The sequence below is a fragment of the Bos taurus genome, chromosome X, assembly GCF_002263795.3.
Source record: "Bos taurus isolate L1 Dominette 01449 registration number 42190680 breed Hereford chromosome X, ARS-UCD2.0, whole genome shotgun sequence".
Taxonomy (NCBI): domain Eukaryota; kingdom Metazoa; phylum Chordata; class Mammalia; order Artiodactyla; family Bovidae; genus Bos; species Bos taurus.
This window is the reverse complement of record NC_037357.1, coordinates 4,441,881-4,465,583: the sequence shown is the minus strand read 5'-3', so window position 1 is coordinate 4,465,583 and position 23,703 is coordinate 4,441,881. Positions and strand designations below refer to the sequence as shown.

At 39.5% G+C, this 23,703-nt stretch overlaps 1 protein-coding gene across 4 annotated transcripts in view; it reads right to left on the bottom strand.

The window, feature by feature from the left end:
• LOC101905293 (fibrous sheath-interacting protein 2) overlaps positions 1–23,703 on the bottom strand; it is a 65,137-nt gene that overhangs the window by 8,122 nt on the left and 33,312 nt on the right. For 3 of the 4 annotated variants that reach the window (XM_024988421.2, XM_005227444.5, XM_059883615.1), the window contains 4 exons: positions 20,042–20,078; positions 15,318–15,351; positions 2,629–3,120; positions 101–198 (listed from right to left, as the gene is read on the bottom strand). In XM_024988421.2, coding sequence (XP_024844189.1) covers positions 101–198; positions 2,629–3,120; positions 15,318–15,351; positions 20,042–20,078 — 661 coding nt within the window. The other variant, XM_015461406.3, reaches the window with a different exon arrangement.

Below are 23,703 nucleotides of genomic sequence, written 5' to 3'. Positions count from 1 at the left end.
CTTCCTCACAGGTTTACTTGAGGGGCCCATTCTTCCCATCAACGTAATCTTCATTTCAGATTTCTATTTCCTTAGCCAACTAGTATTACTTTGACTGTACCTAGAAAAGGAGGCCAGATCTGCATCATGTAAAGATACACTCATCATTCTATGGATGAAGTGATGTGTTGGTTCGGTGCTAGGTCTCATTTCTGTTTCCTGGAAAAATACAAGTAAGACACAAAAGAGTGTTTATAATAAATAAAATATACCACAACATTTCCTTAGTTATCTATATAGCCAGCATTTCTGACCAGGCACACTTTGTTTGCTCATGAGATTTCACATGGCTTTCCAGTAAATAAACAGATCCCAATACATAGAGTTTGTGCAAGGCTATTGACCTGATGAGCTCCTGAAGTGGCCAGAGTCATATTCCTGTGTTTTGTTTTCTCTGGTTCATTGCTGCTTCTGAGTTAATTGGAAAGAAGTGAAAGTCGCTCAGTCATGTATGACTCTTTGCAACTCCATAGACTGTAGTCCATGGAATTCTCCAGGCCAGAATACTGGAGTGGGTAGCCTTTCCCTTCTCCAGAGGATCTTCCCAACCCAAGGACTGAACCCAGGTTTCCTGCAAATGGATAATCCATGGGATTGTTTTACTAGGAAATTCTAAATCATGTGTAATCCCCACACATATGACTAAGGTACGATTTTTGGGGTAGGACTAACCCAAGAGGTCAGTGAGGCCCAGATCACCACTAGAAGGGTACAGAACCAGGGATAAGAGCTAGAGTTTATGGGCTGTTTACAGGGGGAATATTCAACACATTCAACTAACAAGCTGGATAAGTAATTTTTAAGAAGATAGTTGGTTAAATAACTTTCCCCAATGTCACATAGCTACTAAGTGACAAAGCCAGAATTCAAACCCAGATAGGCTGAATTTGCATGAATGTTTTTACTCCCCTTCAAGTCCATCTTCTGGTCCTGCCCACTGGAAAGGAGCTGGTACACACAAAACTTCCAATGAGTATTTACAGGGCAGTAAAGTGTACCCAAAACCCACACAACCTAGCATTTTAAATAATTAGCTTGTATTTCTCCTAACCAGTTTCTATTTTCTGTTTTTCTTGTCCTTCTAAATAGCCTAGGACTCTTTCCATGATCTGTTTTTCTTCAATCGAGGCTCCTGGCTGCCGGCAGCCAGCGTGAGGAACTCCGCCCGTGGCAGAGGTCACGAGGAAGGAGGCTCGGCATACACAAAGGCAGGATCGAGCCTCAGGGGTCCCCCTGGAAATTCTCGAGCATCTACCCCCATAACCAGAGTCTGCCCACTTTACTGCTTCGTGCTCTCACCTACACCTCTGACTTTACGGGGGGCTGTCCCCCACCACCACCTCTCTCTGAAAAAGAGTTAACTTACAGCTCCAGTCAATAAAGTTCCTGGGCGTGGCAAGAGTGTTTCAACCTACAAACTCCTTTGGAAGTCCTCTAGCCTGCCTGAACAGATTCTTCCGGCCACATGTGATTGTTCATAGCCTCCCAACTGTGAGAGGCAGGAGATGTTCTAAACTGTCTAAATACAGATTCCTTTGAGCAGTTAAAAGATTGATTAGAAATTGTATTGGTGAAGGGTTTTTCACTTGTTGGGCCAAGGTTTGCTGCTAAGTTTCCATATCCCTTACCTACTCTGTCCCTGGGAGTGTATTGCTGAATATACTTGGTGTATAGGAATGTAAGTAATAGCTTTAATGTTTGTAACCTTGGACCCTTGAGTTAATTCTTTTCTTGTTATAGCCCACCACACCTTTGCCCTATAGGAATGCAACTTTATCTAATGCTTTTGGAGGGTGGCGCCTGACTTTAGAATAATCACCTTTAGAGAAAAATAAGTTTCTGAAGAAAGGATCTTAAAATGTTAACAGGCCTCCTGGCCAGAAGATGATGTAAATCACCTAAACTTTTGCATATGATAAGTTTGCAGGAAGAAAGCCTGGCTTACTGCATGCCTCTACCCCTTCCCCCACTATCCTCTATGCACAACTTGAGGTATAAAAACTACTTTGGAAAATAAAGTGCGGGCCTTGTTCACCAAAGCTTGGTCTCCCCATGTCGTTCTTTCTCTCACCTTCTGGCTGAATTCCCATCTGTAGCGTGGAGGCTCGTCAAGCCTACTAATTTTGCCTGGGCTTCTAAGATCTGACCGGGGAGGCCTTAGTGTCTCCTCTCCTTCTGGAGAACGGGAGGACGCCTGCGGCCTACGTAGGTGATGCAAATTCCTTGTCCTGGAATTTTATTAGCTTTCCACGTAAACCAAGTTATTCAGCCTCTTTTCTTCACTGAATTTTCTCACTGAGCTATCCTTATTTAACCACTCTTTGTATCTTTGATTCTATTGTATCCTGATCACCGAAGCCGTCTCCCCTTCGAATTCTCTGGATCCACCAGGGCTGGACCCCGGCACCTGGCTTCATCTGTTAATCATTTCCCTTTTGTTGTAAATATCATCAGAACTGGGAGAGACTACTTGGGATCCAGTTGATGCCCTTATCTTCCTACCCAATGTGTATCACTTGGACTAAGTTTGTGAAACTCTCTACCCTTTCTATAGAAACCTGGTCACTGATAGTTACATTTCTCACTTACGCTTAGTTGTGTCTTCTTCTCCCAAGACGAGTTTGTGACAGTCACACATTCTGAGGTAGTTACATCAATGTTAGAATCAGTTCTTATTAGTGTCTGTTCAGATTCCGTCTGTTTTGCTGGTGACACTTCAGTCATTATAGTCACACTGGATTTGGGCTGACATTTTCCTACTGACAAAAATTTTTTCAGACTGCGATTGCTCATTGGTGGCTTAGGGTGAGCCACTGTGCTGGTAGTGAGCTTCATGTCTTCTTTTACTTGATCTTCAAGTGGGCTTTCTGGAAATTCTTCTTCTTCTTTTACAACCTCTTGTAAAACAACTTCATCTTCATCAGAAGCTAAGCTTTCTTCTTTATTTTCTAAATTTTCTTGACGAATATCATGAGTTAGTAACCAAATGATAAGATCTTTTTTGCTTTGAACATCTTTTAAAAGCTCCACTTCGGTGATGTCGGGCTTTATTAAACTCTGAAATGAATTTCTACTAGAAGTCTGGAATTAAAGAGACAGTGAATGTTAAAAAACAATCAATTCAGTCATTTTTGCTGTGGCTCTACTGTATTGAATGGTAAGGCAACTTTCACATGGTTTCTATTTCAATTTAGTAAAATTACTTATCTTTAAGTGCCTTTCACTTATATATTAGTCATATGTTTAAAAGAAAAAATACATGAAAATCACAAGCAATATTTCCTCTTTTCGATAATTCTTTTTCGCATTCAAGATTAACAGTCCAGTTCAAAGAAGAGACCCTAAGGTTCCTCCTTTTGCTTCAAAGTTTACATTTTACTCATCAAGAAATGCAAAATGCATACATTAAGTACACTGTTTTCATCATTTGCTTTGAAAGTCTTATAACAGATTTAGACACGATAACTTGTTTTTCTCAACTTCTTACTAGGGAACTAATACACCACTCTAAATAAAGAAATTTTCATGGAAAAGACAAAGTGTTGGCTGACCGGGATTTTTAAAACTGATGAATAATGGCAACATTGTGAAGGACTCTGAATGTTCACTCCTCACCCCTCCAACACCCTAATCCTTGGAACATATTTTCCAAAGGAAGCTTCAAAGAGTAAATTTTCATTCTCCTCACTTCCCTAGTCAAATGTTACTTTCCATTTTGCAATGTTAAAGCCAGATTAAGGAAGAGACCATTACAGTTAAACAAATAACTTTTCCCATTTCTGTAGCCTTTTGATGATGCCACAGAACTTTTAAGTTAATTTGAGTTACCAATCTTAGATCCCTCTGTAACACTGCAAACCAGATTTTCAGATAAATGCTGCCTTAAAGGAATATCCTTTGTGCAAAACAAAATCTGGGTTAACAACTGGTTTGAGGGGCTCATAGTGAAGCACTCTTTGATTTTCACCCTCTTCCGTTTCTTTGAAAGACATGGGTGCTCTGGTGCTGCCTGTGCAGAGTCACTGGATTTCTGAGATGAAATTTGTAAGACAGTGCCTTCTGGGAGAGAGTAGTCTCCTTTCCCAGCTTGATCAAAATGGCTGAAGGCTTGGGCTTCACTTCTAGAAGATGATGGTTTAAACTCTGATTCGAGCCCTTCCATTGGCTCTATGGTTTTAGTTGAATCTCCTGTAGAGTATCTGACATATGAAGGTACATCTAAGGAAGTCTTGTCCTTTATTTTCATATCTTCCTCTGAATAAGACAACAAGCTGGAGACTTGTGGAGGATCATCCCAGCAGCTAATTCCCTTTGACTTTGAAGTGGACATTTCTGGTCCAGTTGTAAATCAGGAGCAATTAACAGTGCAGGCATTTTTAGCTCCTTGGAGCAGATTTTCCTTTGGATGGCTTTTGATCATCAACTCATAGAAATAAGTGCACTGGTTTATCAGTGTGCTGATGATCTGACTTGCTACAATGTTTTCTTCAAATATGCTAGTTGAAGATGGTTCCTTGTGGCATTTTTCTTTGTCTAGTTTGTTCTTAATTATACTAAGCATGTCAGTAACAGTATTAACAGCATAAGTAAGCAATTCTGAATGGAAAAAATAAAGCTGTTGAAGGCATTGTTTATGTTTTCCTGGGAAATCATACTACTTGGTTTAGATTCATCAGGAAACGTAGTCAGTGTTTGTAACTTGGGAAATATTGTTTTCATTGGTGGTTTCTGTTGCACAGCAAAAACTTTTTCAGTAGGTGTTCTCACAACTTCAGAAAAAGCATATGTAGAGACATGTTTAAACTGTAGGTCTGCAAATGACTCTAAGGTGTTCAGAACCCCTTCCAAGATCTCTTGAGTGATTTGGTGGCCAGCGATCCCCAGTGTTTTGTCTTTCAACTTTGTGTTGTAAGTTGGTACATCGTTGAGATTGTTTGTTCATGAGGAACCACATTTTCTTCTAGCAGCAGTTTCTTTCTTGCTCTGTAGTGTTTCTTTACTATCCGTTGTGAACATCTGAGTCAAGAAGCACAGCTCTGATTTTTCAAACAGTTTTTTAATGATTTCCTGGCCAAATATATTAATTTGTGCTTGAGAATCCTCAACTCTAGAAGCAGCTCTTTTAAAATGATGGTGACTGCTTTCACATGGCTCAAGAAGTGACAAACTTAAAAGTGAAACAGATTGTTTTAATTCTTTTGCTTTTGTTGAAATTTCATCCAAAACAGCCTCGCTATCATCGGTAGCTTATGCTTTTCGTTATCCATGTTGCTTGATTCTGTTTGCCATTTGTCAAACATTTGTTTAAAAATATCTTCTTTGGGAAAGAGTTTGTCTAGTTGTGAAGAAACATTCTCCAAGGAGAAATGGGCTTCTGGATTTGCAGCAGAGGTTGTACTAAAATATCCCCCGTGGAAGTCTGAGATCATCTGAATGTGAGCCCTTTATTGGATTGGCCAAATTATTCTTCAGAACACGTAGTCCTTGCAAAACTGCACTCACTATTCCACTTGCTCTCTCAGTCTGATCAGACAGTAAAGTGTTTACATTTGCCACTGCTCTATTTTGCCTCACCTCTTCAAATTCATTCACAGTTGTTTGCAGAATATTACGTAGTATATCCCGGGCATACATTTTTAGCTCTGCAGTGGGGAGTTTTGCTCTCGGTGAGGGACTTTTGGCCTCCCCTATTGACAGTAGGTGTGGGAGCCCAACGGAAGTCTTGGGCCAGCTACCTTTTAGGGTCTTCTCTCTAGGACCTAACTTGGTTTTGCTTTGGGCTTTAGCTCCACTAGGTCTGAGCTGTGTTTTTGTTCCAAATTTAGACAAAGAGGTAACTTTTGATTTTGTTTTAAAATTTGTCTTAACACTTGCCCTAGGGCTGCCCTTGGGACTAGCTTTAGAATTGCATGGCCTCAGAATTTCATCAGCTTGACCTTTAGGGGGTGAATTTTCTTCTAGATTCAGCAAAGCAAAATTTGTGATCTTTCTGAGAACCTTTTGAACCAAGTGTTTGCCCAGTCACAATGGAGAAAATTGCAATAAGGTGTTTTTCAATGAACTGACACTTCCAATGCCTGTGTAAGGATAAACTTGTGGTATCACAGGTTTAGGGGGAACACTGCCTTTTTCTGCTTGTTTCAGTTCTCTAAAGCATGATGAATTCATCAGTAATCCATCACTGCCAGAGGCTTCCATTTCTCCTCTGGTCTCACTGTTTTCATATAACGAGGTCAGAATTACTGAGAACATTTTTGTGTAAACACTTTCAATTATGTCTTTGCAACACTGCTTATATGTGACTGTAAGGCTTTTTTACATGCTGATGTTTTAATCTTAGAATCAGATGTAAAGTGGGGGAGTTCACTGAATGGAGAACAATATTCTGTGTTTTCCAATACCCTTTGATATGCCTTCTTTAAAATTTCCTTAACTACACTTAACAAAGAATTTGTTTTTTCCTGTCCAGATTCTCCATTTCTAAATATTTCTTCCAATGTCCTTCTCTGGTTTTCCACTTCTGGTGTTTTTTGGTTTTCACCTGAGTATTTTGAAAAGAGAGACAGTTTGGTGTTGTCTTCCATTTTTCTTTGACCTGGCACTATTTCATTTTGTACAGCTAGTTGGGTAAAAAGATCAGGGTCCTGCTTTGAGTAAAAGCCACTTGCCTTCAAAGATATTTTATTACATAAACTCTTGAAGATGTTGTTGACAGTTTCACTTGCAATGATGTTTTCTTGAAATGAAGTGTTGTTTTGATATGTATACATCTTTTGGATTTCTAGGTCTATGTCATTTTTTATAAGCGTCAAAATGGTGTTGGCAATTAGGTCAGCATATTCCTTAAGACTAGCTTGTGATATATGAATTGCAGGTCTATGGTTTTCTCTGTAATTAGCTAGTGTGTAATTTGTGACTTCTTGATTGAGAATGGTTCCAGCTGTTGACATTTTCGGGACAGTCACATCTAACGGCGTTTGGTTTGATTCAAGAAACACACTGTCATTTTGTTTACAATTTGTAAACTCTGAGCCAACATCCGGTTTTTCTCTAGTCTCAAGAATAAGTAGCAAATCTATTCTTTCTGTGGCGAAAGATTTTAATCTATTCAAAATAGTTTTAGTAATAAAGTAACAGTAAGCATTTTCCTTACATGGATCAGGAGTAGATTTCTTGGCATCTTGTTTCTTAAGTACAGTTGTCTGATTATCATCAGGAAGAGCTGATTTCAGCTGAATATCTCCTCCCTTTCTTGCAAAAGGAAATCTCTCCCTTTTCCTTTCATTCACTGAATCTATAACAGGAGGTTGCTTACGCTTTGCCCTTTCATTCACTGAGTCTGTAACAAGAGGTTGTTGACGCTCTGCCCTTCCATTCACTGAGCCTTTAATAGGAGATTGTTGATGCTCTGCTTTGGAAAATGCATCAGAAAATGCTGCAGACAATCTTGGAGAAATGGAATCATTTGCACTGATGTGAACCATGATAGCAGAAGTGAGATTTTGAAGAACAATATCCACCATATCATTGGAAATCATAGCAACGCACTCCTTAGGAACTAAAAGTGTAAGAATAGCCTTATTTGTATACCTAGGGTCCCTTTCAGAGTTTGTTTCTAAATGTCTCCCACTTACATTACATTTAAGAGTGGATACAGCAAGTGGGAGATTATTCTCATCTATTGTTTCCGCACAGATATCAATTAAGATACCTTCAATGGTATCTAGTATTTGAAATTGAAGTTTTTTACGATAATCACTTTTATTGAATAGCTTTTCAATAATATCTTCTGGTGCAACTGGATCAGTCTCTCTGTCAATTACATTTTTTTCATATTTGCCTTTAGTAGACACAATATCTAACACTGTGCTAACAACCTGACTTGGAATACTTTCAAAAGCCACAACACTCTGAGTTAAGAATGGACTTCTTATGTCTTGATCTAATTTATGTTTGATTCCTTGTAAAATTTGCCTAGCCACTTCTGTTGCATACATATTTAATTTAGAGGCACTCAGTTGACATATTGAGGTGGTCTTTCCTGATTTACTGTGATCCATTGAGCAACAAGAAAATCGGTCTTCAGAATATGAATCTTTGGTGGATAACCATGGTTGTTGTAAAGCAATCTCATCCTGCTGTGAAGGTAAAGCCACAGGAACTGGGAAACCACTGTGAGGACAAAAGAGCGCCTTTACTTTGGAAGTAGCAGATGCTTCTAAATTTGTTAATATTGACTGTATAGTATCTTCAACTACATTTATTTTGGTCAGTTTACCAATATTGAAAGTGGACTGAAATGTGCATGGATTTCTGTCCAGTATGGTAGAATAAACAGGGGACTTTCCTCCATGGGTAGGTTTAGGAAAAGAGATTATCTGCTGGAAAGGTGATAGTATTATACCTATTTTCACTTTCATTCCTATCTGTCATGGCAGCAGAATAAAGCTTTTGAAATATGGCTCTAACGACATCATCTGCAACAATGGTTACATCTGCTTCAGATACTAAAGGGCCCACTGTTTTATCCAGGGACTGAACAGATGTTTGAGCAAATGGTTCATCATCAGCATGAGGAATGTCACATAAATGGGACTGGGGAAGAGTAAACACCTTTAACTGACCAATTAAATCATTCTGAAAAATTTCATTCAAAATATTTCTTACAATGGGCACAACCGGGGACTTTTTTGGCTCTTTGAGTTCTACTTCAAAAGTTTTTAGTGGTTTTTTCTAGTTCCTGTTGCTTAAGAGAATCTGATTTAGTTTCATCTTCTGCTGGTCTTTCCTCCCCAGCACTTTCTTTCTCTGTATCTGCAGGATCTTCTAGATATGAATCTGGGTTAGCTCCTCCGGGAAGAAAATTTCCATAGATTGGCCTATATCTGTAATTTTCAATGCCTCTCTCTTCCGGTTCAGGTTCATTAAACATATCTGGAGAAACTGCATCTAAAATGAAATTGACTAAACTCTTAAGTATTTGTTTCTCTTGTAGTGGCTTACTTATACATGTTTCCAAATCTGGCAAGTTCATGTTTAATTCAGTTTGAAGCGCTTTCAAAATAGTACTTGACACTTTCTTTGCATGCCTGTATAAAGTCGACTGCAATCGTTTTTCATGTGTGTTACCACAAAGGTTGGTATTTTCACTTTCACGGTATGTCTTGTTCTTTTTATATCCACAGTTTATAGCACCAAGATTTTCTAAATTTCTATTGGCAAACCCTTCCAACTTAGCAAAAACCATTTCAAAGATGTCTGAGGCCAAGGTTTTCAGTTTATTCAGATGCTTTTCTTTTGTGGTTCCTATTTTGGGGGCACTAGTTTTCCCCTTGTTAGTTACCTCTGGGCTACCTGGCCAGGTCACATTGGATGCTATGCTTGAGATTATGTCATAGCATCTGCTCATTTCCTCAAGAAGCAAAGCAAGTGACAGGCTGTCAGTGTCAGTACATAGCTTTAACTTCTGAATTTTTGAAAATGCCATTTGCCTCAACACCACATAGTTTTGAAACAATACCTTCTAGAATTGTACGAGAAATGAGCTTAATACTGGACTGCAGTGCACTGGTTGTTCTCAAATTCTTATTGATCCCCTCTGTATTTTGCTCATCAGATAAGGGAGAATGTGGGTGGTCTCCAGTGAGCTTGCATAACATATCATACAAGGCATCTCCAACTCTATCTAACACTTGAAATCTAGTACATTGGTGAACTTCCTCCTGCATGTGAGGGCAACGAGAAGGCAAAAGTTTTTGTTGATCAATGCCATCAGTCCCATGTGAGATTTTAGACCTTAGCTTATCTGAAGGGAGTAAAATATTACTTTTGTGTTTCCACTTAACACCTCACAAATGCAAGTAGCTAATGAACTTGTCATAATGTCAATATTTAGCTTTGTGACAACAGAGTCTAATTCATTTTCAGCGTCAGCAAAAAATCCTGTATCTCTAAAGTTCTTGGGAGGGCTATTCTTCCTAACATTTAGATTTTTCTTATTGTGTCGTAGTTCTTTCTGGATAGCATCCAAAACAATTTTTACCACTTCAGTTGTGAAAGTACTAAGGTGAGATCGAAATGAAGATTTCTTGTCAGGAGCAGGCTTTGAATGGGCAGCACGGCTTTCTGGTTTGAAGCAGGTTTGTAATTTTGGACAAATAAATGAGTTCAAATTCTTAAAAATTGCGCTAAAGATTTTATCATTAAGGTTATCTACAGATTCTGATGTTGAGCCACTTGTTCCAGATTCTACCCAGGAAAGTTTTGTAGGGTCCACGCTAAGTGCAGATAAAAATTTCATCTTCCTTTTACTGTCAAACCATATTTGTAATAACTCTTTGTTTGGTACATCAGCATTATCTAGAGGAGTTTGATGTACTGATGAAGAATGTTCGATAATATGACGAGAAGTTACGTGAAGTATTTTTAATATAGCATCTATAATATCTTGAGATACCGTATGGATTTCTGACACAGAGAACATCTGGTCCATCCATTCTTGATGTGATGGATCTTGTGGTTTTCTTGAGGTAAGAAGTGAAGCCTCTCTACCATCTTCATAATCTGAGTGATCAGACGGCCCAGAAGATAGATCTTTGAGCATCTTTGCTAAAATACTCCTAATTATATCTTCTGAGGCTTTTTGTATTTGATATGTCTCATCTTGACTGAAAAGCAAAATGTCTTTATTCCAACTTGGCTTGTCCTTTAAAGGGTCCTTATTAAAAGTTGGAAGGTCAGTATTTAATCCCTGATCATGAAATGCTACTTTGCGTCCATAAGCAGGCTTTGTAGGTACGTTCGTATTTCTTGTGCGTTTAAAATCATTGTTTTCCCCAGTTAACCAGTAGTCAGGAACCTGTTCTTGTAATTTTGCTTTTTCGCCTTTGATAGGTGAAATCAATACATTTTCCACAATTCTGTCTATTTCTTCATTTTTGTCTTCAGAATAAAGGGCCACACCAGGAACATTAACAGGTGGAAACAGGCTCCCACACCTAGGAGCACTAGCTACTCCAGTCCTGGTGAGTCTGTTCCTTTCTTCAGTGCCGGAGGGACTGCTCAGTCTGGAGTGTCTGCTCTTTCGGACATCTGTTTTCACTGGTTTCTGATGCAGCTGAGCCAAGAGAGCATCAAGTAGCTGTAGGATGATCACTGTTTCTTCAGTTGCAACTAGCCTTTCATTATGAAGTCCAACTTGTATATAACCTAGTATAGTGCTGACTGCTTCCTTTATATAACCAACCAGAGAGGGCTTGGAACAAATAGTTGACACTAAATTTTGTATTTCTTCTTTGCAATCAAACTGGCAGCATCAGTCTTAGCACCGGATTTCCCTTTGCTGGCTCTTTGAAGGAACGTATACGCTGGATCTTCTCTGTGTTGCTGATAAGCTGGGTCAGTAGTGATTTTAAGATGAGCCAATTCACTTTGCTTAGCAGATGCAAGGACCGTCAGCTTTTCTAAAATCACACGAACCATGTCCTCTGCAACATCATTCATGTTCTCCAAAGCATAAGGCAGTGAAACTTCTGAAGTTTTTTCTTGTGGAGAAATAAAATGTTCTCCACTGACTTAATCTGATTTAAAGTGAACTGATATATTTCCTGGTGAAAATTCCTCAGTACATGTTTTCTTAACTGCAGACTGTAACTTCTCAAGCACATTTTCCATAATTTCAGCAGCTGCTGAGGAAATATCAACATTGGAGAGCAAGTCTCCTTTGTCAGTGTCAGTTTGGGCAGGCAAAGGTTCGGTCGTAACAGAGGAAAGGGTGGGGATGGTCTGGGTTAGTTCAGACACCATTTCCTGAAAAATGTTTTTAAAATCAACTCAGCTTCCTCTTTTAGATGATGTTTAAAGTTAACAAAAACATTATTTAACTCCTGCATCTCACTGATAGCTTTTGCTTTTTCATCTGAAGACAGTGGGCATTCTAGGCTATCTGTTTCATCTTTACATTTCCTAGTGCCTGTTTCAATCCGTACAACAAGGTGACTATCGGATTTACAGGTTTTAAGGTTGGCGGATTCAGATGTCTCATTATATTCAGGTTTGGGGGCTTTAGATTTGTTTTCCAAGTGTTCTTTCCTGTGATGTGTTGTTTCTACATCTGTTCTTTCTTTACGGGCTAGAGATGATTTTGATGGTGCCACTGGTTGCTCTATTGACCTGTCAGCCGCCTCTGTACAGGGCTCTGCCTGAACCATCTTACTTGTTTCATATAGAAATGTCTCATAGCATGTGCTGCAGCAACTCTCACTATCAGAAGAGAGGGTGGAGTTATCAGGCATTGGGCATGTAATATTTTGCCATCTTTCTTCATATTTTGTGATGGCTGGGTATAATACACTGGTCACTGCAGCCACGACCCAGGTCATGACATTTTGAATTACACTGTTCAGTTCTTCAGAAGTTACCTGGAAAGGAAGTGAGTGGGGATAGAAGGGAAATCATGGATAAATTACTCGTTTTAGGGACAGCAACTAACTTTTAATTCCTTGTATCAAACAATGCATAGTTAGAATCCAGCCATGGTGTATAAAGAGAACATAGGAAATCTATTTAGAACACCAGATTAATTTCAAGTTGGTTTATTCTCTATGGCTGTGATCTATTTTTTGAATAAGATTTCCTTTGATTCAAAATCTCTTGGACGCTATACTTGTGCTCCTAAATGTATACTTATGTCATCCCCTGGATTGTCTAATTGTTGGATGTTTATTGTGCAGTGTAGCGCCCTTAAAGCTGTCTGTCCATTTTATCTTTATTTCAAAAATCTGAACATATGCCTAGCATATGCCTGAGCTCACTGTTGGTGAAATTTAAATGTTAATAAAGCAGTACACCCATTGAAAAATAAAGCAGAAAACAAAACAAAACAAAAAAATCCCTTGGAACTATATAATAGTTTATTACTGAGGGTAAATGGCTTCTGGGTTAGAACAACATAGCAAGCTCGTAGAAAACAAATTCTCTAGCAAGAGGTAAGACTATATTATGATCCAAGCGATACTTAAAAAAACCAGATTGCCGCTAACAAACTATTTCATGAAACAAATTTGCAGTTCAAACATGTATGTGCCTTTGTGGACAGAGTCTCCTTTTACTTAGGCATCTGTTTAGCTAGGAGATGAAGGTGAAAAGTAAAGCCTCACTGTGGAGAGGTCAGCCTGTGGGCTCCCTGGCTGGTCTGTTGCTGTCTTTCTCAGTCAATTGACTGTGTTATATGCAAATCACTACAGCTACTTGTTTAAGTTTAATCAATGGGCAACAATTAGCACTGATGATTTAAGGGAAATGAACAGGCTTAGGTCCAATAAAAGATTATCACTGCAAACTGTCTTAGATTGGGAGGCAGAGGTCAGCTCAAGAAACAAATACATTAATCTCAGAAGGAAAAAAGGCTGAGCCCGAACTTGGCTCAAACAGCCAGAAGGTGGAGCACTTGAGGGAAGTCGGGGCCTCTTTCCGTAAGTGCTGAAGTTAGAAACCCAGGGCCTGGACTTGAACAGCCATTTCCTCATGTTTAATTGTGTTTATTGTTACAGCTTAGACAGGGGACCAGGGGCAGATGACAAGTGCACCTGCCAGACTCTATAACTGTTTGTGTACGTTTACTTATTGCAGATATATTTGGGGGTCATAAAAATCCTTTTGCCTATAATACAATAGCATTCTTTTTAAAGTTGTTACTGTCCTCAAGACAGCCAGACCAAGCATGCGTACCTTCCACGGGAACTGTTTCTCAACGCTATGGCTACAAGCCAGTGGCAGCAAAGGCTGGATGCCTGGCATTTTAGCTGTGCATTGTTTGATATCCTGGCATCTGGGCACCGGATTCCCTATCATGTGGTTGTTAATTCACAATTATCTCTGAAGTTAGCCTCAGATTGTTCAAGGTTAGGCCAACATTCAGAGAAAAGTTAACACCTTGCTGAATGTAGCATATTCTCTCCTGGCCAGTTAGAGAAGGTTTGAAGGACACCTCCAGGAAAAGTCATGTTATTAGAATCCTTCCCAAATCTCTTAATGTATGTTTTATTGTGATAAAATGCACATAACATAAAATTGACCATTTTAAATTCTACAGTTGAGCAGCATTAAGCACACTCACAGTGTTACGCAAACATTACTACTATCTAGTTCTTGTAATGCACTTTTTGTCACCTACCGTGCAGACCAGAAAATGGCTACTGAGTTTGAAGAACATAGTAATAATTTGAAATGACAGCATACGGTTGAAAAACACTTGTTTTACATAAACATGACCTAAATCAGACACTTCTAAGAATCACATTTAAACATTAATAAAAAAGTTACTCACCTTCTTGGTCTAAATTGATTGAAATCTGTTTCAATACATATGAGATAAGCATTTCAATACGTATTATTTTATTATTACCAGAGATAATGTACAGTAAGTAGATCTACATTATTACTCTTAGGGTAGCTGAGAAGAAGCATGTCCAACTTTGACATATAAAATTGGGACATTTGTCAAGTTTTTAATGAAGTGAAATGTGATAAGTAGGAATCTGATTTTTAGCTCATTTTTACTATACTAGTAAACCAAGAAATACCTTCCTGGTGCCAGTATGTCTCAGCCTCTGTGTTGGTTGGACGGTCTATGAAACTCTCACGTACGTGTGAAAAAGTATGTGAATGTGCTACTCCCCTGAACCCCTTTCTAGTTCATGTTTCCTCCGTCTAGCCCCAAAGTTGGGGCTTATCAGACTTACCTTATGCTCTTTGCCTGGTCCAAGTTGCAGCTCTCTTGAGACCCCCTTCTTTTGATGCAGTAGCCATCCTAAGATTCTTCTTACTCCCAGGAGAATTACAAGATAGATCTAGGCATCTTGGTTCACTTACCTGAGGGGCAGGGTGCTCAGCCCTTCAGCCAGATCTGCAAGGGTCTGCAAAGGCATTTCCTGTAATGCCTTCCCATTATGGAGTGAGTGTGTGGTATTGGATGTTTTCTTTGTGATGATTAAACCTCCCAAAGCTCCCCCAATCTACCCTCCTGAGGACCCGGGGCAAAATGGCGATAACAGTAACTTTGTACCCCCCATAACAATAAGTCTTTGAACAATAATTTTCGGACCTTGGCAAAATTCAAGATTAACAGAGAGTGAAAGTCAAGGAAGAGAAAAAGGCAAAGAGGAAAACTGACTAAAATCAATAGATGATTTTGCTGGTAGTCTGATTCACAGATTTTTCTCTAATAACATATCAGAAAATATCCTTAATTGCTCTATAGTGAATTTCATCATACATACTTTCTCTTGACAGCAATTTGGATGGTAGTCTTGTCTGAAAAAGTAAAAAGAGATTGATTTTATTACTTATGGTTAATCATTTATGTAAGTTTCCTCCAAATTCCTAATCATTGAATCAGATTACCTGTTTTGTGCTTGGGAGTTTTGTTTTCTCCCCAGCAAGTCACAAAGAAGAATAAGCTTTATTTTTTTTTACCTAATCCCCCCATTTATCCTCTTATTTAGATATTGGCCCCTGGGCATAGGACATGCTCTATTACCCAGAAGAATTATTATGCAGAATAATTGCGGCATAAACAGTAGAATAATAGGTGCTGTATAAACTAACACTTGATGTTGCCACTCTTGACCCACCTTAGCCACGCCTGTTCTGTAGTGAGTTGAGAAGAGCATGGGGTTGGAAAGACAGGGGATGGGCTAGTTCTTTCCACTTGCCCTGCTTGATCAGAGCTTTCTGATAATTCACTTTCTATTCACCCCCTCAAAATTCCTAACCTCCTCTCCTCACCCCACAGTAGAAGATCTATGTATGATTACTGACAATGACATTAAAACAGTGGGTTTCAGATGACATGCAAAGCCAAATTAGATGGAGCCCCTTTCTAGGTATCACAATATTCTCTTCTATGCTCTAATCAGGATTATCTATTCTGATCTACTACATGGAACCAAAATTATATTTTATTAAATTGTAGCAAGAGAACAACAAAATCATGTAGATTATAGGATAACACAAAGTTAAAAGAAAAAAACAAAGCCTAAGTCTGATTTACTTTCATATTTTACTGCCTCCATGGACCCCTTGCCATAACCTCTTGACCCTCTTAAAGGAAACATGGTGCTCTATTTTCATTTTTACTTGGCCTGCCCTTATGTTATCAAATTTACTTTTTTCTACCAAGGCCTAACAATCCAATATTGAGACATACAGTCAGACTGTGAAATGACAACTTTAACACTAGTAGGAAAAGGTCTCAGCTAGGGTTAGGCAGCAATAGCCCATCCTAGGATTAATACCTTTTTGCAATATGGAACCTAGAACATGAATGCTCACCATCAGTGACATAGTTCCTATCCTTGGCTTCATTAATTTTTCTGACACCCAGTTTCTCAGGCCATCTCCAGCACAATTTCCTCTTTGTAGATCCTCTGCAATCTAATGCACTCAGATTCTTTTTTTCCTGCTCTCCCTAACCTCATACCATAGGCAGCAAGTGGAGTCCTATGTATGTTTCTGTCTCCAGACTTTCTGTCCCAAAGGCATACTTTAAGATAAAAGGAAACAGCAAAGACCTAAGAACAAAACTAACCATATAGATTTAAAAAACCTTATATAAGACCACTAGAAACTAGTTGTAATATTGGATACAAACCTGCAGTTTGCCGCGAATGATCAGTTTCTCATTGGAGTCAATTGAGCAGAAACACGCAAATAAACTCATTGGTATGTGGGAAAGTTCCACCACATTCTAGGAGTGCCATGATATTACATCCACTTTTCTCTAGTCTGCAGTGGTTTTCCCTGATAGGTTGATACTACTAAAGTGTCAAAGGTTTAGGTTCGTTTGTACTGCCAACTCTACTTCTTAAAGAGGGCAGTGATATTAATGACAATTAGTTTAGAAGCCCCAAAGGCCCAGTTTTTCACAGTTTAATTTTCCATGTTATAAAACTATAAACATAACCTTTCTGTTCCTAACCTTTTCCTCCACACAACCTGACTTTAGTCCAGAAAATAACTGGCAAACCACCCCTTGAAGATTAATGTAACAAGACTAAATTTTAGTCTGTCTGCCTAATCCTTCTGAATATCTAAGTTTTAATCTAATTGTAATTGGTGAGCCTCTATTGGTACCTCAGGCCCCTAGCTTGGGATTATACCTGATACCTCCTGATCATACATACGTGTGGTCCATTCTATCACCAAATCTGTTTAATTATTACTACTGTTTACTCCCCATCACTATCTTATCACATTGGCATCCTCTTGTCCTGATTTTTTTGGTTCCTGATTCTATTTTATTAAGCTCACATGACTGCCTCTTGAGAAACCTGTATGCAGGTCAGGAAGCAACCGTTAGAACTGGACATGGAACAGCAGACTGGTTCCAAATAGGAAAAGGAATACATCAAGGCTGTATATTGTCACCCTGCTTATTTAACTTATATGCAGAGTACATCATGCAAAATGCTGGGCTGGATGAAGCACACGCTGGAATCAAGATTGCCGGGAGAAATATCAATAACCTCAGATATGCAGATGATACCACCCTTAGGGCAGAAAGTGAAGAAGAACTAAAGAGCCTCTTGATGAAAGTGAAAGAGGAGAGTGAAAAAATTGGGTTAAAGCTCAACATTCAGAAAACGAAGATCATGGCATCCAGTCCCATCACTTCATGGCAAATAGATGGGGAAAACAGTGGAAACAATGGCAGACTTTATTTTGGGGGGCTCCAAAATGACTGCAGATGGTGGCTGCAGCCATGAAATTAAAAGACACTTGCTCCTTGGAGGGAAAGTAATGACCAACCTAGACAGCATATTAAAAAGCAGAGATATTACTTTGCCAACAAAGGTCCGTCTAGTCAAGGCTATGGTTTTTCCAGTAGTCATGTATGGATGTGAGAGTTGGACTCTAAAGAAAGCTGAGTGCCGAAGAATTGATGCTTTTGAACTGTGGTGTTGGAGAAGACTCTTGAGAGTCCCTTGGACCGCAAGGAGATCCAACCAGTCCATCCTAAAGGAGATCAGTCCTGGGTGTTCATTGGAAGGACTGATGTTGAAGCTGAAACTCCAATACTTTGGCCACCTGATGCGAGGAGCTCACTCATTTGAAAAGACCCTGATGTTGGGAAAGATTGAGGGCAGGAGGAGAAGGGGATGACAGAGGATGAGATGGTTAGATGGCATCACCGACTCGATGGACATGGGTTGGGTGGACTTCGGGAGTTGGTGGTGGACAGGGAGGCCTGGCGTGCTGCGATTCATGGCGTCGCAAAGAGTCAGACACGACTGAGCGACTGAACTGAACTGAACTGAAGTTTACTGTGTATGTCTTTATGTTAGCATTAGAAAAAAGAGAGAACTAAGGAGGTGGAGGAAGAGAAGAGAGATGAGGTATGTGATGGAATAGACATAATGCACCCACACTTGAGTCTCAGGGAGCAAGGAGCTGCAACAGATCAAGAGGACTAAGCCAGAGGCCTTGAACCTGTGTTCTTTCCTGTAAGGTAAAGAGGTGTGGCGTGGGTGGCAATGGGCAGAGCCATACCAGATGGTATTCTAGCTGTGTTTTCTTGTGTTCTGGCTTGGAATTGTCCTGCTGCTGCTGCTGCTGCTAAGTTGCTTCAGTCGTGTCCGACTCTGTGCGACCCTATAGACGGCAGGCCACCAGGCTCCCCCATCCCTGGGATTCTCCAGGCAAGAATACTGGAGTGGGTTGCCATTTCCTTCTCCAATGCATGAAAGTGAAAAGTGAAAGTGAAGTCGCTCAGTCGTGTCCGACTCTTCGAGACCCCATGGACTGCAGCCTACCAGGCCCCTCTGTCCATGGGATTTTCCAAGCAAGAGTACTGGAGTGGGGTGCCATTGCCTTCTCCATTGTGTTCTGGCTTGGAATTGTCCTAGGCTTAGCTAAAGGTATCTTAACTTGTGTATTTGTGAGGAATGAGATAGCAGCTCTGGGTCATGTGCATAGTTCTTCATCTTAGCTGATTTTTATAATAAAGGGCTATCCAGAACATTTGCTGTTGAAAAGACTCAAGTGATTCTGTAGTTCTGTAGTCTAGGATGATAGTGGGCACAGGAAGAAGAGGCAGGCAGGAATTTACACTCTATAATGCACACATTCTCTCACCTTTATTTCTTGAAACTACCTTGATACTGAACTAGTCAGTTTCTTTCCTTCAGCATCCTTGTACCCCACGAGCCCTCTGTAAATGAAACTGACTGCAATGACTCCTACCTCAAAATCCTTTTCTAAGAAGCCTGGTCTGAACATCAACACCATTTACCATCATACACTACTTCCCTTTACCTAACCAATTCATCAAAGTTTGGGATTTATAAAAATTATCCTGAACCTAATTTGGTTTGTTGAGGGTTTATAAAAGATGATAGGTATGTACGTTCCATCACGAGGTATTTTATATGCATGGATTATTATTCAAGTTTGAGGGGAACAGGACATCAGCAGAATGGATGGCCATCAATGTTTGAGAGCTGAAAGGCCCCAGGCCAAAAGAAAACTTCTCCACTGGCCTTTCTTTTAGATCATGAGAGACTGATTTACTTTGGATGAAAATGCAAATATCCTTAGGGAGTAACAGATTACATCATTAATACTATATGGTAAACTAATTTATCATCATTTGAAAACCAATAACCTCAAATGGTACAAGTAAAGCAGTTTTGAGGGGGGACAGGGGAAAAGAACAGATCTAGATCCTAGAAGGAGTAATGCTACGTGAAAGGGGAGTCAAAGTATTGCCTATGAGGAGAGCCCAGGACTAAAGTGAGATCAGAGGAGGAACTGGAAGAGCATGAATGATTAACTTTGCCTACTTTACAATTTTAGCTTAGTCCTGAGAGGTTGAAAAAGGTGAGACTTTTACTACAGACAAGTAAAACTACAAGAGTAGAGGATTCAAGCAGCACTCTAGTGTAATTATTTAAATATTAATTTAAAATAACACATTCCTTTATTAGCTTTCTTAGATACTTACCTAATGGGTGAGTCGGGAATGAAGGCGACTCCAGGACCTGCAGATGAATTTTTAGAGAGAAGAAGAAAATTACTATTTGTTGGTATCCTTCACAGGCTACTTATAAAATTGTAATTAAGGCTGTGGTTTTTCCAGTGGTCATGTATGGATGTGAGAGTTGGACTGTGAAGAAAGCTGAGTGTAGAAGAATTGATGCTTTTGAACTGTGGTGTTGAAGAAGACTCTTGAGAGTCCCTTGGACTGCAAGGAGATCCAACCAGACCATTCTGAAGGAGATCAGCCCTGGGATTTCTTTGGAAGGAATGATGCTAAAGCTGAAACTCCAGTACTTTGGCCACCTCATGTGAAGAGTTGACTCATTGGAAAAGACTCTGATGCTGGGAGGGATTGGGGGCAGGAGGAGCAGGGGACGACAGAGGATGAGATGGCTAGATGGCATCACTGACCCGATGGACGTGAGTCTGAGTGAACTCCGGGAGTTGGTGGTGGACAGGGAGGCCTGGCGTGCTGCGATTCATGGGGTCACAAAGAGTTGAACACGACTGAGAGACTGAACTGAACTGAACTGAATAGGTCTTTTTAAAAAAAAAAAAACTTTTATTTATTTATTTGGCTGTGCTGGGTCTTAGTTGCAGCCTCAGGATCTTCCATCTTCGTTGTGACATATGGGACTTTTTTACATCTTTTTTGGTTTTGTTTTTTTTTTTTTTACTTTTTTACTATGTTACAGCATGTGGGATCTCGTTCCCTGATCAGGGATTGAACCTGGACCTCCTGCATTAGGAGCTCAGAGTCTTACCCACTGGACCTCCATGGAAGTCCCTTAAGAGGTCTTTCATTCCCTGCTGTCAACACTCTTTTTAAATCCTCCAGGGACTACCAGACAGGCATCAAATACCTTAAGATTTGGGTGACTGCCTACCTCATCAGCCTCATCTATGGTCACCATTCTACATATATTCTCTGCTCCAGAAGTACTGAACAACACACAGTTCCTCTGCCTTCACTCTTTCCCTTGTAACTCATGTCCCTTTTAAAAACTTCCCATCCTTTAGGACTCATTCGGCTTGTGTCACCTCCTTCAGAGAGCCTTCCTTTATATCTGCCCAGATAGACAGGCGTTCTCTGTCAAGCTCCTGAAGCGCCCTATACATCCCTCTGTTATAGGACTTACTATGCTGTATTGTACTAGTTTACAGTGCCTGCCATATAGTAAGCACTCAAGAACATTTACTTGTTCAATTAATTCTTTAACATATGTGTTGGCTCAATGTTCATTCATTAGTCTTCCTGTCATTAATCTCTTCCCACTTAAATACTAACATGCTTTGTATGCCATCTAGCAAAGTTCCATAAGTGGATTTTAGTAACTATTTCTGGATAATGATACTAAAGCAAGTCTTCATGTAGAATATGTCCACAGGAATACTGGGATGGTGTATGTCAGTTATGCACGTGTGTGCGTGCTAAGTCGCTTCAGTCATGTCCAACTCTGTGCAACCCTAGGGACTGTAGCCCACCAGGCTCCTCTGTCCATGGGATTCTCCAGGCAAGAATACTGGATTGGTTTGCCATGCCCTTCTCCAGGGGATCTTCCCAATTCAAGGATTGAACCTGTGTTCCCTGCATTGCAGGCTGATTCTTTACCTCTGAGCCACTGAGGAAGGCTGTCAGTTATGCACATACATGACTAAACAGTCTTAGACAATAAAAAGTAATGTTACCAATTAAAAGTCAGTTCAAAGTCAGGGTGAATAGCTATTGTTCTCCCAATAAATATAACGTGTATTTTGAATAATCAATGAATTCCAATGATCTGCATCAAAGTTAACTTCAATTCTGTGTACTTTCTTAAGTTTCTTTGTGTGTGAGTGTATGTTTGAGTGTGTACAGTTTTGAAAGGCAGGAGCTGGAATTAATAGTGCACATACATGAAAAAATAAGTGTGAAGATAATACTGTTGTCGTGTTGTTAAAATACGTCTACAAATTCTCTGATAATACTCTCTCCAAGTGGTGGAGGCTAATTCTTTTCCCCCTCGAGTGTGGGTTGTACTTAGAGACTTGCTTCCAATGAAGAGTGGAAGTGATGAGCGGAAGTCAGAGTGTGCTGAGACTAGGCTATAAAATATGGTGTGGCTTCTGCCCCTCTCTCTTGGACCACCCACTCTGGGAGAAGCCAGATGCCATATCATGAGGATACTCAGAGATGTATGCACATGCCCACATGGTGAGGAACTGAGACCTCCCGCCAACAGCCATGTGAGTAAGCCACCTTGGAAGTGACTTCTTCAGTCCCCATCAAGACTTTAGATGACTGAAGCAGCCCTGGGTGACATCTTGACTGTAACCTCATGAGAGCCCCTGAATCAGAGCCATCCAGCTAAGTCGTTTCTGTATTCCTAACCACAGAAACTGTGAGATGATGTTTTTTTATGCTGCCAGGTTTTAGGGTGATCTGTTATTCAGCAAATAGTAGACCAAAAAATCAGTAAAGACATATAACAGTTGAATAATATAATCAATAAATAGAATTTAAAATTCATTTAGAGCCTTACAGCCTTTAAATAGAGAATATATATTTTTTGTATATCTATGGAACACTTTCAAAATATCAATCACATATTTGGCCACAAATAAAATGTCAACAACTTCAATGTGTCGAATATTTACAGGCTACATTCTCTGAATCTAACTTTAAAAATGTGACTGAAAATATGAATTTCTTGATAATTAAGAGACATACTTAAGGATAACTCTTAGATCAAAGATGGAATAAAGAGGAGAAAGTATAACCTACCTTAAAAAGAACATTTATATCAAACCTATGGGAACGGCTTTCATTATTTCCCATAGGTTTTGACATAAGGCGTTCCTTTCATTTCTTCTCCCATGCATCTATAACTGCCCCCTTGACTGCTCCACTTAGATGTCCCACTTGGATGCCCTCAGGCACCTCAAACTCAATACATTCAAAGCTGAACTAAATATCTGTCTTCCAAACTTGTTCATCTTTCTGTATTGCCTATCTATTGAATGGCACCACAATCCATTAAGTTGCCTGTACTAGAAATATGGGCGTTGTCTTCAATTCATTCTTCTCCCTTATTCAATCAGTAGCCAGATCTCATCCATTTGCCTTTCTTAGTCTGAGTCAAATCTGTGCCCAGCTCTTCATCTTTACTGCCACTGACTTTGTTCAGGACTCATTTCTAGCTGTGACTATTATAATAGCCTCTTAATTGTAATAAGGGGCAGTGTGGTATTGTGGTTAGGATTGGTTGAGTAAGATAGACCTGGCTTTTAAAACCTTGGCTTTGCCACATGTTACGTGAAATCTTGGGCATGCTAATTTACAACTCTGAGACTTAGTTTATTCATGTGTAAAATGGTAGGTAAAATAGTTTTGTTGTTCAGAGGGTTAAATGAAAGAATACGGTTTAGCATAGAACCTGGCACATAGTGAGTGTTCAATATGCTATTATTTTTATTGTCTCATTGTCTCAAGTCTCCTCACCTCTAATTCTGCTTTCCTTTTTTAGAAAAGGCAAATTCTTTCTTTCTTTTTTGGGTCATTTTTTGAAGTATAATTAATTTACAATGTTGTGTTAGTCTCAGGTGTACAACAAAATAATTCAGTTATATATATATATATATATATAT